Source organism: Chiloscyllium plagiosum, unplaced genomic scaffold (genome assembly GCF_037043375.1).
Source record: "Chiloscyllium plagiosum isolate Xiang-an unplaced genomic scaffold, Cpla_swu_hap1 HiC_scaffold_26, whole genome shotgun sequence".
Taxonomy (NCBI): Eukaryota; Metazoa; Chordata; class Chondrichthyes; order Orectolobiformes; family Hemiscylliidae; genus Chiloscyllium; species Chiloscyllium plagiosum.
Window position 1 is genome coordinate 58,774,391 of NW_028270164.1, and position 16,812 is coordinate 58,791,202.

The 16,812-nt window shown below is 41.4% G+C and overlaps 1 protein-coding gene across 2 annotated transcripts in view; it reads left to right on the top strand.

Annotated features, from left to right (window-relative positions):
* The window catches only part of ipo9 (importin 9), a 74,856-nt gene that overhangs the window by 20,671 nt on the left and 37,373 nt on the right, over positions 1-16,812 (top strand). For both annotated transcript variants that reach the window (XM_043717094.2, XM_087973782.1), the window contains exons 6-9: positions 5,727-5,813; positions 8,978-9,097; positions 13,256-13,356; positions 16,692-16,750. In XM_043717094.2, the coding sequence (XP_043573029.1) occupies positions 5,727-5,813; positions 8,978-9,097; positions 13,256-13,356; positions 16,692-16,750 (367 nt within the window). The remainder of the gene's footprint in view (positions 1-5,726; positions 5,814-8,977; positions 9,098-13,255; positions 13,357-16,691; positions 16,751-16,812) is intronic.

Below are 16,812 nucleotides of genomic sequence, written 5' to 3' on the forward strand. Positions count from 1 at the left end.
GTTAATATTTTGAAATCCACATTCTCAGATAACCCCAGCTAACTCAGATTCTTGGCAGTCAAAGGAATTAATCTACCACTGCCTTACAATAATTCTATGATCCCACTTCTTCTGCCCCCTGAGGCTAAGTGTTCCAAAGTTGTCAATCCTATGGGAGAAGAAATTTTTGCTCTTCTGTCCAAAAAGGAAGAACCCTAATTTTAAAACAGTGCTTCCTAATTCTGGGCTTCTCCACAGGAGAAAATATTACTGTGCCATCTTGTCGACATCATTCAGGATTTTGTGCATCCCAGTTAAGTCAGCCCTCTTTGTTCTAATCTCCCCTGGAATAAGTCGAACTTGTTTTTTATTTTGAAAACGTACTTGACAACACACTCCATTCCAGGTTTCAGTCTTGTAAACCTCTGAATTGCCTCCAATTTATTTGCATTCTTCATCAATTATGGAAACCAAAACCGCGCGGTATTCAAGATGTGGTCTCATCAATGTCTTGTATAACTCAAGCATAATATCCTTTGTATTTTAGTTCATCTCACAATAAAGGGTAGTAGTTCATTAGACTTCTTGATACTGACCTTTTGTGACTCATACATCTAGATCGCTCAAAATCTCAAAATTCTGCAATCATCCTGTTTAAATGTTCTTGTGCTTTTTCATTCTTCCTGTCAATGTGAACAGTTTCGCACTTTGTAAAAACAATGACTGCAGATGCTGGAAACCAGATTCTGGATTAGTGGTGCTGGAAAAGCACAGCAGTTCAGACAACATCTGAGGAGTAGTAAAATCGACATTTCGGGCAAAAGCCCTTCAGGGCATCAAAGTTTCACACTGTGCTTATAATACACCATCTGCCTAAGTTTTGTCCACTCACTCAAGCTATCCATCCTTATCTGAGTGCGCAAAAGCTTTTCCTCACAAGGAGTGGTTCGAGTGCATTGTCTGGAAACGTGGAGGTAGTTTCAATCAAGTCATTCAAGAGGCCATGAGAGGATGATTTTAAATAAAACTGTTGTGCAAGGATACGAAATGGGCAGTCGGTTGGCTTTGAGTCACAATGTTCATTTGGAGAGCTGGTGCAAACACAATGGACCGAATGTGCCGCAACAGTTTGACAACATACTTCCCTACTATCTGTGTTGTCTGCAAATATAACTACCATGCCTTTGTTCTCCTTGTCAAAATAATTGATGCAAATTGCAAAAAATTGATACCCCAGCACAGAACCTGCAGGACCCCATTCATCGCATCCTGCCAGTTTGGCAAAAAAGAACTTTGCCTACCAACCATCAGCCATCTTTCCATCCATGCTAACATTCCACACATATTAGAACTTTTATTTTCTTCAATAACCATTCATGTTCTGCCTTATCTGCCTTCTGGAAATCCATTGCCTTTAAATGTTCTTGTGCTTTTTCATTCTTCCTGTCAATGTGAACAGTTTCGCACTTTGTAAAAACAATGACTGCAGATGCTGGAAACCAGATTCTGGATTAGTGGTGCTGGAAAAGCACAGCAGTTCAGACAACATCTGAGGAGTAGTAAAATCGACATTTCGGGCAAAAGCCCTTCAGGGCATCAAAGTGCTTTTCCAGCACCACTAATCCAGAATCTGGTTTCCAGCATCTGCAGTCATTGTTTTTACAAAGTGCGAAACTGTTCACATTGACAGGAAGAATGAAAAAGCACAAGAACATGTAAACAGGATGATTGCAGAATTTTGAGATTTTGAGCGATCTAGATGTATGAGTCACAAAAGGTCAGTATCAAGAGGGCTTGCCTTTATCCACAGCACATGTACTCCTTTAATGATGTCTCAAATTAGTTAAATATGATTTTTTTTCTTTCATAAATCATGCTGATTTCCGACTTGAGGTATTTCTAAGTACCTAGTTTTGGTTTTAATACAAACACAGAATTCTGGAGAAACTCAGCAGGTTTGGCAGCATCAGCTAGTGTTTCAGATTCAATATGACACCTCTTCAAAACTGTATTCAAACACATTCCCCATAAAATCTGGCTAATTTATTTATAAATTACAGTTTTCTTCTCTTGAATAGAGGGATATGTAAAGTCTGATAGAACATTTCGTGGATTGAGGGGAAAAAAATGGAAAATTAACACTAATGCACCTACTACCACTCAAGAACCGAGGAAGAAGCCCAACTGGACCTTGAAACTTTGTTGACATGTAGCTGCTTCAGCTAGCTTAGTGTCACTTCCTTAGTGATTGTAATTTCACTAACGTTCTCTTTCCCTTCAAGGTTCTGACTTACAGCTATTACTGGAATGTTTTGTTGTAACCTGTATAGTGAATACAGAAGCAAAATACTGTTTACTTCATCTGCCATTTCCTTATTGTCCACTATTAATACCCCTCTCTAGAGGACCAACCCTCACTTTGCTTCACCTTTGAAGAAGAGTCATGCCAGAATTGAAATGTTAACTCCTGTTTCTCTCCAATGCTACCAGATCTCCTGGATTTCTCAATTATTCTGTGTTTGTCTCATTTTACTTGCTTTCTTATTTTGGAGAGGAAGTTTAGAAATTCTTGCTAACCATTTTTACATTCATAACCAGCTTATTCTTGTACTCAATTTTTTTCCTCTTGATTCATCTTTTAGTCATTCACTGTATTCTGACCAATCACCTGACCTGCCATTGACCTGTGTGCAGTTAATATTATGGTTGCAGGTTTCGATTCATTAATATGTAAATCCTAGGACTTCTTTCAAGTCACATTCCCAAGATAACTTAAGGTTTTATTTTTTTTTTTAAAAAGTGCCACCATAATTACATTCTAAGTGATTAAAGACTTAACAGCAATCTAGGTTTATTCAATACATTGCATCAGTTGTATGATACTTTGATCTTTTACTATAAATTCTGTGTCCTATGATCATGCTCCACTAGCTGCCTGATGATGGAGCCGCACTCCGAAAGCTGTGCTTCCAAATAAACCTGTTGGACTGTAACCTGATGCTGTGATTTTTAACTATGTCCACTCCAGTCCAACACCGGCACCTCCACGTCATGCCTAAGTATTTTAGTTAAGTGGTGGATAGAATTTTAATAATAATAGAATACTCAGAACAAGTATGTTCCAAAATATTCCCTAAATGTCTGATACTGTGTATCTATCTATCTAGCTTAACATTTCACTTCTCTTCAGCTAGCTCAACTTCCACATAGCTGCCTAGTTTGTTTTAGACCCATTCTTCTCCCTTGCACACTGGATGTAAAATTCAATCCTATTGTAATTGGTATTGCCTGGAGTTGCCACGTTAAACAATACCAAGTCTAATATAACTGCTGTGTGGCTGGTTCTACAATGTACCATTCCTAAGGAACTATCTCAAAAGCATTCTGTGATCCAGTTCATAAATGTGTAGATTAATGTCATACATGATTACTATCCCTTATCACAAGTACTCAAAACTTGATTATTGTATTTTTTTCAGTGTCTTTTAATCACATTGTGGTTACTGTTAGAGTCAGCAGACTATTCCTTCTAATGAATTCTTTCCCCAACTATTTCGCATTTCCACCTAACTTGATTCTACACCCTAAACTCTTGGATCAAGGTAATGTTCAGCTATTTCACTAATGCCATCCTTGATTAACAGTGCTACCCCTCCTTTACTGAGCTTCCTATTTTTCTTTAATGTCACATGCCCCTTAATAGTCAGAAATACGACCGAATCATTTTGCAGCCAGTCAGGTCATGACATATCTTTGTGCATTGTCAATTTATTTATAAGTGCTTCTCTCATTCAGATACAAAGCCTTTAATTTTGCTGTCTTGTTATCTTTTAAATGTCTAGTTTTGATTTCTGATGCATTGAGTATTTTTCTTTCTGTCCGTTCCTGCCATTGTCTGATGCTAATTTCTAATTTTACCTTCTACGTCGTCTCAATTCTTTGATATACCACACCTTCCCACATTTGATTCCCGACACCAATACTAATGTTAAGATTCTCTGTTTCCTTAGTTATGCAATTTGCAAGAACACTGGTCGCAACATGGTTCAGTTGTACACAGTCTCAAATGTAAAGCATCCCCCTTTCTGGTGCTGGTGCCCCACCAAGTGGAGCACGTGCTCCTACACTGGTCTTTGAGCCGCATATTCATCTTTATAATTTGTACCCAATGCTAAGTTGCACACAACTCCGTTAATAATTTAGAGATTACAACTTTTGCAGTTCTGTTTGTCAATTTAATGCAGAGTTCCCCATACTGTATGCAGGAACCCTTTCCTATTTCTGTCTGTGCTGACACCTACTTGGGCTGTGACAACTGGATTCTCACACTCCCACCTCCTGTCTAATCCCAAGCAGATGCCTCAGTCCCTGGAGCCATGCAAACAACTCAGCTATTTGCATTTTCACTCTTTGCTGTAGTTGCCTCCCATCCACATCACCACCACCGTTATGCTATCTCCCACATCCGATGCATTTGTTTTTCATCTCTCCTCCTGCAAAAGTCTGAGATGCAACACTGATAGAGGCAACTGGTCTCTTGATTGCAACACAATGCAGTGCGGAATTCATGATTTTCTTGAATGAACAGGAGTAGAATTTTACTATCTTTTGTCCCAGGAAAAACATAATAAAATGCAACATCTTGAGGACATAGGTTTAAGGTGAGAAGAGAAAGATTTAAAGAGGACCTGTAGCTTTTTTACACAGAGGGTGGTGCATGTATGGAATGAGCTGCCGGAGGAAATGATGGAGGCTGGTACAATTAAAACATTTATGAAGGCATTTTAATGGGTATATGAATAGAAAAGTTAAGATGGATATGGATCAAATGCTAGCAAATGGGACTAGGTCACATTGGAATGTCTGGTTGGCACAGATGAGTGGACTGAAGGGTCTCTTTCCGTTTTGTATGACTGTTAGCCCTGTCACTCCCTGATGGCATTGTGATTGTGCCTAGTCAAAGACTGCAGCTGTTCAAGAAGAAGCTCTCCGCCACCACCTCGAGCATAACTGGCAATGGGCAATAAACGTGTTGCTGTACATTGGCTTCAGCTCAAGATACTTGCCTTTTTCCTGAATTATGGCGTTTCCCTTCTCTTGTTTCTATATTATGATTGATCTGGTTTAAATGGGAGATTGTGACCCAGAATCTCTTTACGCTGGTGTGAGTGTTATCAACAGAGCTACAGTTAACACTACCCTGAAGACCTCCTGCAGTGATGTTGATTGACCTTCAACAATCACAGCACCTTTTTCAGTATGTTTTGCCCAGTAGAGAGTTTCCCCAATTCCATCTTTACTAATGCTTGTCACACAGGAGTTCAGCTCTTTTGAGTGAGGCTGTAATCAGGCCAGAAGCTGAGTAGTCCAGAATGAACAAGTTGAGAATAATGGTCAAAGAAAGGTAAGTCATACAAACGGTTCAGGAACAAATGCATTTACTAAAACATCATTGAAAAATGAAATAATTGGAACAATTAGTGAAAATGAATTATATTACCTGTATAGCAGTGTATTATTGTGAATTCAGACAAACTTTTCAATACTTCATTGTTTTAATTGACAAATGTTTAGAAGCTGCAGATGTAGCAATATAGAATCATTGGCGACCTTTAAGCGGCATTTGGATAGGTACATGGATGGGTACTTAATCTAGGTTAGAAGTTCGGCACAACATCGTGGGCCGAAGGGCCTGTTCTGTGCTGTATTGTTCTATGTTCTATGTTAATTAGTGTTCATTTCTATAGGTTTATAGTATTCGAACCAGAGCACGTGCAGTTGAGATCTTCACCACATGCGCCAACCTTATCTGTGCGATTGAAGAGGTTGAGAAGGTAGGTGAAAGACTAAATGGTGAAATAGAAAGCATTTGGCACGTTGGGTCAACTCCTTTCTTTAAAAAAAACACTTCTCAGTTGTGAGCTCTCCACTTCTCCATCTACCCATGAGCTCAGTTGTCCTCCAAGCCAAATCAGTCTGCAGATTCTATTCATGTTCTTAATCAAGATTATTACAGGTACTGTATTAGGTGCATGCACTGTATCCTGCTGGCAGAAATATACTTGTATCTGTCTTGTGTATACACACAAGTGTGTACATGTGTGATATCAATGTATATATGCATTAATGATTGATGTATCTTTTGAGGTAGTAATGATAATAAACTTGTAGTGGTCGTCATTTCCACTGTGTAAACTGATGGCATCTTCTAGCATATGCCCAAATGCAGTTAAGCCATGGAAATTTGAAGTTGCTGTCAATTATTTGATGCATACTCTACAGGGCAGCTGTTGAAGTACCTACACTGCTCAGAAAACTGCAGTCCATTAGCAACCATTGAACTGATGAGATCTTCCATTCTAGCACCGAACATTATTGTGGAAGCCTATTTAACAAATTACACTTTGTTTAAAAAGTTGTAACTTTGTTTATAAGTTCATAATTATTTCTAAATAGCCCTCCTGATTGTGAGTAATTTTATTTTCTAAATGTTTAAATTTCTCCATAATAAATTCAATATGACTTTTTCCAAAGTTCTGTTTTGTCTCATATCTTAAATCAATAGTAAAAAATGAAATAGGGTCAGATGGCGTAGAACCTGTGTGGGTAGAACTGAGGAACCGCAAAAATGAAAAAACAGTTGGAGTTATGTACAGGCTTCCAAATAGTAGTCAGGAGCTGGGGCATAAGATACACGAGGATGTAGAAAAGGTGTGCAGGAAAGGCAAAGTTACAGTGATCATGGGGAATTTCCATATGGATTGGGAAAACCAGGTTGGTAGTGGATTACAAGAAATGGAATTTGTGGAATGTCTATGAGATGGCTTTTTGGAGCAGCTTGTGGTGGAGCCCACTAGGGAGCAGGTGATACTGGATTTAGTGTTGTGCAGTGAGGCAGACTTGATAAAGGAGCTTAAGTTAAAAGAACCGTTAGGAAGCATGATCATATTAACTCTGCAGTTGAGATGGAGAAGATAGAATCAGAGGTAACTGTATTACAGTTGAATAAAGGCAACTACACAGGCATGAGGGAGATGCTGAGCAGGAAAGACAGTGGGACTGCAATGGCAGGAGTTTCTGGGAGTAATTCAGGAGACACAACAAAGATTCATCTCAAGGTAAAAGAAGCATGGTACAGGGCGGCGGATGAGGCAACCACGGCTGACTAGGGAAGTGAGGGATAGTGCAAAAGAGAAAGCATAGTGTGACGAAGGATAGTGGAAAACCAGAGGGTTGGAAAGCTTTGGCAACAAAAAAGAGGGAGAAATGTAAATATGAGGGTAAGCTAGCCACTATTATAAAGGAAGACTGCAGGAGTTTCTTTAGATATAGAGAGGGCAAAATAGAGGCAAACGTGGACATTGGGCCACTGGAAAATGATGCAGGGGAGATAGTAATGACGAGCAAGGAAATGGCTGAGAAACTGAACAATTACGTCGTGTCAGTCTTCACAGTGGAAGACACTAGTAATATCCCAAACATTCAAGAGAGTGAAAAGGTAGAGGTGAGTATAATTGCCATCATCAAGGAAAACGTGCTAGAAGAACTGAATGGCCTAAAGGTGGATAAATCACCTGGACCAGATGGACTACACCCCGGAGTCCTAAGGGAGGTAGCTGAAGAGATAGTGGAGGCATTAGTGGTGATCTTTCAGTAATCGTTAGAATCTGGGAGGGTCCCAGAGAACTGGAAAATTGATAACATGACACCCTGTTTAAAAAATGAGTAAGGCAAAAGACGCACAATTATAGACTGATTAACCTAACCTCCGTTCTGGGTAAGATCCTGGAATCCATTATGAAGAATGAGATTTCTGAATACTTGGAAGTGTACGGGCAAAGTCAGCATGGGTTCATCAAGGGGAGGTCGTGCCTTACTATCTGCAAGAATTCTTTTGAGGAAATAATAAGCAGGATAGATGAAGGAGAGCCAATGGATGTTATCGACCTGGACGTAAAGAAAGCTTTTGACAAAGTGCTGCACAGGAGGCTACTGAGTAAAATAAGAGCCCATGGTGTCAGAGGCAAGGTGCTAGCATGGGTATAAACTTGGCTGTCTGGCAGAAAGCAGAGCATGAAAGAGTCTTTCTCAGGATGGCAGCCGGTGATAAATGGTGTTCCGCAAGGCTCAGTGTTGGGACCACAGTTTTTCAGTTTAGACATTACTAACCAAGATGGAGGAACTGAGGGCATTCTGGCTAAGTTTTCAAATGATATAAAGATAGTTGGAGGAACAGGTAGCATCAAGAAGGTGGGGAGCCTGCAAAGGAATTTGGATAGGTTAGGAGAGTGGGCACGGAAGTGGCACATGGAGTACAACATAGGAAAGTCTGAGGCCATGCACTTTGTGAGGAAGAATAGAGGCATGAACTATTTTCTAAATGGGGAGAAAATTCTGAAGTGCTAAGAGACGTGGGATTTCTAGTCCAGGATCCTCTCAAGGTAAACTTGCAGGTTGAATCAACAGTTAGGAAGGCAAATACAATAATTGCATTTATTTTGAGAGGACTAGAACATAAAAGCCGGAATGTACTTCTGCGGCTCTATAAGGCTCTGGTCAGACCACATTTGGAATATTGCGTACAGTTTTGGGGCACGTAACTCAAGAAGGATGTATTGACCTTGGAGCATGTTCAGCGGAGGTCCATGAGAATGGTTCCAGGAGTGAAAAGGTTCTTGAGTATCAAGGGTTATGGCAAGAAAGTGGGAGAATGGGGTTGAGAAACTTATCAGCCATGGTTGGTTGGCAGAGCAGACTTGATAGGCTGAATAGCCTAATTTCTGCTCCTGTGTATTGTGATCCGATGTATGCCCCAATGATTTATTGATTTGAGGGTATGCTGAGCATATGGGTTATATTATATCTGAAGCAATAAACAAACTGCTGGAGAATCTCAGCAGGCTGGACAACATCTGTGAAGAGGAATCAGAGTTAAAGTTTTGGTTCCAGTGACCCTTTAAAATTGTATCTGAAGGCTATTTCTCTACATCTTTTTCAGGGTGCAGCCAAGGCATTGATCTTTCCTGTGGTACAGCAGTTCACAGAGGCATTTGTACAAGCCTTGCAGATGCCTGATGGCCCAAGCTCAGATAGTGGGCTAAAGATGGAAGTTCTGAAGGTGAGTACTGTGGGGAATGAGGCAACACATGAAACTTGAACTTGGGCCCTTAAAACCAAATAATCGTCAGTTTTAGTCATAGAAGTGGAGGTATTGAATCATTCCTGTTCTTCTTGAGGAATAGCGTACAATTCCAGGGCTCAAGCAAGCAATGGCACCTGCAGTTCCACAGATGATAGCTCTTCTGAGGAGTGTCACCTACTGTCCGAATTCCTGAGGGACTGACCCCTCCTTCCAGGTCTATTGCAGACAGTGACTGTCTCAACCCCTGATCTCGATTCTCCTGTTAGTGATGACAATGATATCTGCGGCTGATTCTGTGTATAAAAAGATGTTAGCTCCAAAGCCCTGCTTCTGTTTCTTTGTGACACAGAAGTGTTCCTGATCCTTACTTCTGATTCTTTTGTGGATATACCCATTTCAAACCGGTATGCTGTTTTTGAAAATGTACGGGGTGATGGATTCTCAGGAGAACGTTGCATGAACAACCAAGTTTCTGGTATTGAGACTGGCTCTTAGGCAATGAGGGGTACGTCGGTTTCCAAGAGATCAATTGTGTTAGGGGATTCTGTAGTCCGAGATACAGACAGACGTTTCTGTGGCCAGCAGAGAAAAAGCAGAATGGTGTGTTGTTTCCCTGGTGCCAGGATCAAGGATGTCTCGGAGAGGGTGCAGAATGTTCTCTCGGGGGAGAGGGGCCAGCAAGAGGTCATTGTCCATGTTGGAACCAACGATATAGGAAGGGAAAAGGTTGAGATTCTAAAGGGAGATTACAGAGAGTTAGATAGAAATGTAAAAAGGAGGTCCTCAAAGGTAGTAATATCTGGATTACTCCCAGTACTTTGAGCTCGTGAGGGCAGGAATAGGAGGATAGAGCAGATGAATGCATGGCTGAGGAGCTGGTGTATGGGAGAAGGATTTACATTTTTGGATTATTGGAATCTCTTTTGGGTTAGAAGTGACCTGTACAAGAAGGACGGATTGCACCTAAATTGGAAGGGGACTAATATACTGGCAGGGAAATTTGCTAGAACTGCTTGGGAGGATTTAAACTAGTAAGGTGGGGGGTTGGGACCTAGGGGATAGTGAGGAAAAAGATCAATCTGAGGCGGGTACAGTTGAGAACAGAAGTGAGTCACAGTCAGGGCAGGCAGGGACAAGGTCGGATTGATAAATTAAACTGCATTTATTTCAATGCAAGGGGCCTAACAGGGAAGGCAGATGAACTCTGGGCATGGTTAGGAACATGGGACTGGGATATCATAGCAAGTACAGAAACATGGCTCAGGGATGGGCAGGACTGACAGCTTAATGTTCCAGGATACAAATGCTACAGGAAGGATAGAAAGGGAGGCAAGAGAGGAGGAGGGTGGGAGGTGGGGGTGGCATTTTTGATAAGGGATAGCATTACATCTGTGCTGAGGGTGGATATTCCCGGAAATACATCCAGGGAAGTTATTTGGATGGAACTGAGAAATAAGAAAGGGATGATCACCTTATTGGGATTGTATTATAGACTCCCCAATAGTCAGAGGGAAATTGAGAAACAAACTTGTAAGGAGATCTCAGCTACCTGTAAGAATAATAGGGTAGTTATGGTCTGGGATTTTAACTTTCCAAACATAGACTGGGACTGCCATATTGTTAAAGGTTTAGATGGAGAGGAATTTCTTAAGTGCGTACAAGACAATTTTCTGATTCAGTATGTGGATGTACCTACGAGAGAAGGTGCAAAACTTGACCTACTCTTGGGAAATAAGGCAGGGCAGGTGATTGAGGTGTCAGTGGGGGAGCACTTTGGGGCCAGCGACCATATTTCTATTCGTTTTAAAATCATGATGGAAAAGGATAGACCAGATCTAAAAGTTGAAGTCCTAAATTGGAGAAATGCCAATTTTGACGGTATTACGCAAGAACTTTCGGAAGCTGATTGGAGGCAGATGTTCGCAGGTAAAGGGACGGCTCGAAAATGGGAAGCCTTCAGAAGTGAGATAACCAGAATCCAGAGAAAGCATATTCCTGTCAGGGTGAAAGGGAAGGCTGGTAGGTATAGGGAATGCTGGATGACTAAAGAAATTGAGGGTTTGATTAAGAAAAAGAAGGAAACATATGTCAGGTATAGACAGGATAGATCGAGTGAATCCCTAGAGTATAAAGGCAGTAGGCATATACTTAAGAGAGAAATCAGGAGGGCAAAAAGGGCACATGAGATAGCTTTGGATTCTCCTTAATTCTATTTGCCAAAGGGTCTTTACAAATATATTAAGTACAAAAGGGTAAGTAGGGAGAGGATAGGCCCCCCCAAAGATTAGCAAGGCGGCCTTTGTGTGGAGCCACAGAAAACGGGGGAGATACTAAATGAATATTTTGCATCAGTGTTTACTGTGGAAAAGGATATGGAAGATATAGACTGTAGGGAAATAGATGGTTACATCTTGCAAAATGTCCAGATTACAGAGGAGGAAATGCTGGATGTCTTGAAACGGTTAAAGGTGGATACATCCCCAGGATCTGGTCAGGTGTTCCCAAGAACTCTGTGGGAAGCTAGAGAAGTGATTGCTGGGCCTATTGCTGAGATATTTGTATCATCGATAGTCACAGGTGAGGTGCCAGAAGACTGGAGGTTGGCTAACATGGTGCCACTGTTTCAGAAGGGCGGTAAAGACCAGCCAGGGAACCATAGACTGGTGGGCAAGTTGTTGGAGGGAGTCCTGAGGGACAGGATATACATGTATTTGGAAAGGCAAGGACTGATTAGGGATAGTCAACATGGCTTTGTGTGTGGGAAATCATGTCTCACAAACTTGATTGAGTTTTTTGAAGAAGTAACAAAGAAGATTAATCAGGGCAGAGCAGTAGATGTGATCTATATGGAGTTCAGTAAGGCGTTCGACAAGGTTCCCCATGGGAGTCTGATTAGCAAGGTTAGATCTCATGGAATACAGGGAGAAGTAGCCATTTGGATACAGAACTGGCTCAAAGGTAGAAGGCAGAGGGTGGTGGTGGTGGTGGAGGGCTGTTTTTCAGACTGGAGGCCTGTGACCAGTGGAGTGCCATAAGGATCGGTGCAGGGTCCTCTACTTTTGTCATTTACATAAATGATTTGGATGTGAGCATAAGAGGTACAGTTAGTAAGTTTGCAGATGGAGGTGTAGTGGACAGCGAAGAGGGTTACCTCAGATTACAACAGGATCTGGAGCAGATGGGCCAATGTGCTGAGAAGTGGCAGATGGAGTTTAATTCAAATAAATGTGAGGTGCTGCATTTTGGGAAAGCAAATCTTAGTAGGACTTATACACTTAATGGTAAGGTCCTAGGGAGTGTTGCTGAAAAAAGAGACCTTGGTGTGCAGGTTCATAGCTCCTTGAAAGTGGAGTCTTAGGATAGTGAAGAAGGCATTTGGTATGCTTTCCTTTATTGGTCAGAGTATTGTGTACAGGAGTTGGGAGATCATGTTGTGGCTGTACTGGACACTGGTTAGGCAACTGTTGGAATATTGCATGCAATTCTGGTCTCCTTTCTATCGGAAAGATATTGTGAAACTTGAAAAGGTTCAGAAAAGATTTACAAGGATGTTGCCAGGGTTGGAGGATTTGAGTTATAGGGAGAGTCTGAACAGGTTGGGGCTGTTTTCCCTGGACCTTCGGAGGCTGAGGAGTGACCTTATAGAGCTTTACAAAATTGAGGGGCATGGATAGGATAAATAGACAAAGTCTGGGGTCGTGGAGTCCAGAACTAGAGGGCATAAGTTTAGGGTGAGAGGGGAAAGATATGAAAGAGACCTCAGGGGCAGCTTTTTCACACATAGGGTGTACGTGTATGGAATGAGCTGCCAGAGGATGTGGTGGAGGCTGGTACAATTACAACATTTAAGAGGCATTTGGATGGGTAAATGAATAGGAAGGGTTTGGAGGGATATGGGCCGGGTGTTGGCAGGTGGGACTAGATTGGGTTGGGATATCTGCTTGGCATGGACGGGTTGGACTGAAGGGTCTGTTTTCATGCTGTACATCTCTATGACTCTACTGTTACAGACGGTGACAGATTTTACTTTGCTTCTGATTGTGGCTATATTGTAGACAGGAATAACCCTGTTTTTGATTTTCTGTGCTGCACACTAATAACCCTGATTCACATCTTTAATTCTTTCTCTTGCAGGCAGTGACAGCACTGGTGAAGAATTTTCCAAAGCACATGGTTTCGTCAATGCAGCAGATTTTGCCAATTGTGTGGAGTACGCTAACTGAGAGTGCAACTGTATATCCTTAACATTACTCAACTGCCTGACTCCTGAACCATGTGTCAGCAATGTGGGAATAAGAAATGCTTGCATGCAATGGTTTTTAAAAGTATCAAACATCTTCAAGCACTTCAGAGCCAGTGTTTTGGAAGGGTAGTCACTGTTAAACGAAGAGCAGCAACAAGCTGCACATCAAGTTGCTATTTTTAGAAATCTGTTAATGTCGCATGTAGTAAGATGTGATCTGTGCTGTTGAGTGAGTAGCAACAAACTTCATTTGATATATCTATTTTCACAGGATTGTACAAGAACATTTTTCTTGGAGCCCTACAGAGCTACAGATGTCACTATTACGTAACACCTTTTGTACCTGCTCAGTAACCATATCCATTGTAAGGGTGTATTCCCCTGCCTATCTCTCCTAGGTTCTTCTACAGTGCCTTTTTTGTTATTAACATTTACCCCACTTCATTCCTGCCCCACCCAAATGTTTTCTTGTGTTCGAGGGATAAATCTGAATTAACATTCTTGGTTCTTTAACAGAGTATGGAGAACATATTTGCTCCCCATGTTTCCTGAGAGGACTAAGCTACCAGTGTAGTGGAATGGCAGCAGCTCATGTTGTGACCCATACAAAGACTTCAGTGCAGCAGCAGATTTTTAAAAAATGAAGGAAAAGTTAGTTTAAAGGAGATAGCTCCAGAATTTGATTGATTGATTTCAACCTCTTGAAAAGGAAGACCAGGAGGTAAATTTACTTTCCCCTTTTAGTCTGCTTTGCTTTCTGTTCCAGGGGAAAATGTAATAGATTAGAACACAAAAGCCATTTTGAATGTTTTGCTGCAGGTGAGGAGCTGAATGCTTGTCCACTGCGTTTAAGATGGAAATTTCTGTTTCTGTAGGTAATGGTATCATCTTGGCATTTTGAGGTGCAGGCACAGGCACCCCAGAGATAAAGTGATGACAAACATCAAAAAACAGCCAAAAGTAGCTCTAATAGGAAACTTCTGTATGGTGCTCTGATTTGGGAGCTGTATGAAAGGAAAGCCTTCTTGCATAGGCCATCTCTCAGAATGAAATGAAGATTTTCGTTCTCTTTCCCCATTCTTTCTTTTTGAAAGACTAGGATATTGCTCATTAATTAGAGAAAAGTTTCAGCTACAGTTGGTCATTCACGCTGATCCTGGAATTAGATTAGATTAGGTTACTTACAGTGTGGAAACAGGCCCTTCGGCCCAACAAGTCCACATTGCCCCGCCGAAGCGCAACCCACCCATACCCCTACATTTACCCCTTACCTAACACTACAGGCAATTTAGCATGGCCAATTCACCTGACCTGCACATCTTTGGACTGTGGGAGGAAACCGGAGCACCCGGAGGAAACCCACGCAGACACGGGGAGAACGTGAAAACTCCACACAGTCAGTCACCTGAGGCGGGAATTGAACCCGGGTCTCTGGCGCTGTGAGGCAGCAGTGCTAACCACTGTGCCATCGGGCCGCCCACAATTCTGAACATTTTGTAGTAAAGTGGCTTTTTCCTCCTCCAGAAGATCTCTCTTTTGCCACTTGTGGCAGCACTAGCCATCTGAGTTAGAGTTTATGTAAGCTTCTTGCTTTCGGTCTACAAAGCTCAGTTGTGAATTTCCAAACAGTTAAGCTTTTAGTCCGTAATCTCACTGAGGTGGTTAAGACTGCTAATTCCTGTCAAGTTCTGAGCTGATCATCTTTAAACTTTGTGAAAACATTCTATCTCCATGAGCTCAATGATCTGTTCTTGCAGGAGTTTTGGGAACAAACTTTAAAGCTTGTGGTTGAGTTTTCTTGTAACCTCCCACTGCCATTTGTGTAGTTTCTACAAGTTGAATATTAACCTGTGATTTGCTTTAGATGTAAGAGTCCTTTTACTCTCTGGATAGCTTTGTGGCTACTTTGAAGTTATATTTCTTGAAGGGAGTTTATGTTTTATGATTAACGTTTTCTCTAAATGACTCAAGCTTACTTTGTTTTCTGCGCATGAAAGCAAAGATTTCTTGCTTACAATTGGCTTGTGCCTGTGCGGATGCTGCTATATCCACCCTGACTGAAGTTTGTTTCGAAGTTCTGAGACCTCTTCCTTCCTTGGTTGAAGATTTCTTTGTTCCTCCATAATTTTGGATGTGCCCATATTTTACAGTCTCTTTGTAGGCTGTGGAATTTGTAAAATCTTCACTTGCTTTCATTAATAAATTCACCAATGTAGAGTTACTTCCTTGCTTCCCTGAAGTGATCTGGCTACTCCTGAGTGGAACTTCATCTAATTTTGCACTGTAGTTGCAGCCACTGAGAGTTCTATGTAATGTGTATGCAACTTCTTTGTTCTTCAAGAAAGGACTGATTCTGTTGATCTCAGCAATTCAAGAAGGCAACTCACGTGGGCAGTTAGGGATGGGAGAAAAATATTGGCCTCGCCAGCAATTCCCACATCCAATGAATGAATTTTTAAGTCTATAGGATAGTTTCCATTCCATATTTGAGATGAAACAGCATCTTTTTTTCAGAAAATAGTGACAGGTAGAACTTTGTGGTTCTAACTGACTATTTTTATTTTAACCACAGGGTTTCAGAGAGATTCTGTTTCCACTAATTTGCAATGTGTTCGTTCCTTAGACAATTGCAGGGCTCAGCATGGTGGCTCAGTAGTGCCTGTCAATGCCAGGGACCCAGGTTCGATTCTGCCCTCTGGCTGTGTGGAATTTGCATGTTCTCTGGGTGCTCTGGCTTCCTTCCACAGTACAAAGATGTGCAGTTTTAGATGGATTGACTTTGGGAAGTATAGGGTTACAGGGGGGTTCAGTCAGGGTGGGGTGCTCTTTGGAGGGTTGGTGTTGACAAGATGGACTGAGTAGCTTGCTTCCATATTAGGGATTCTGTGATGACAGTCAAGTGGAAATGATTTTATGGAGTCATGAAGTCGAGCAGCATGGAAACAGGTCCAACCAGTCTATGCTGACCATAATCCCAAGCTTAACTAGTCCCACTTGACTGCGCTTGGCACATATCCCTCCAAACATTTTCTATTCATGTACTTATCCAAATGTCTTTTAAACATTGTAACTGTAGCCATATCTATCACTCCCTGTAGAAGCTCATTTCATACATGAGCCACTCTGTGAAAGAAAATTGCCTTGTTCAGTTGATTTGCACCTGGGGTGGCTGATTTATTTCAAGATGCTGAATGAGGAAAAGCCATGGGATAAAGAACTTAAAACATGACAAGTGGCCTTTACTTGTGTCCATAGTCAGTAAAGGTTATTGAGGCAATGCAAGGATTTGAGATAGAACAGCTTTACTGTTTTCTTTAACGTTAACACTTATGTGAGGACAGAAGTGAACTACATGGAAGAGGTAGATGACCCAGTGGATTCTGATGGTAAGTATGAGCATCATAAATGTCTATGCTAAGCACTGGGAAACATTTGTTTCAAATTCAAA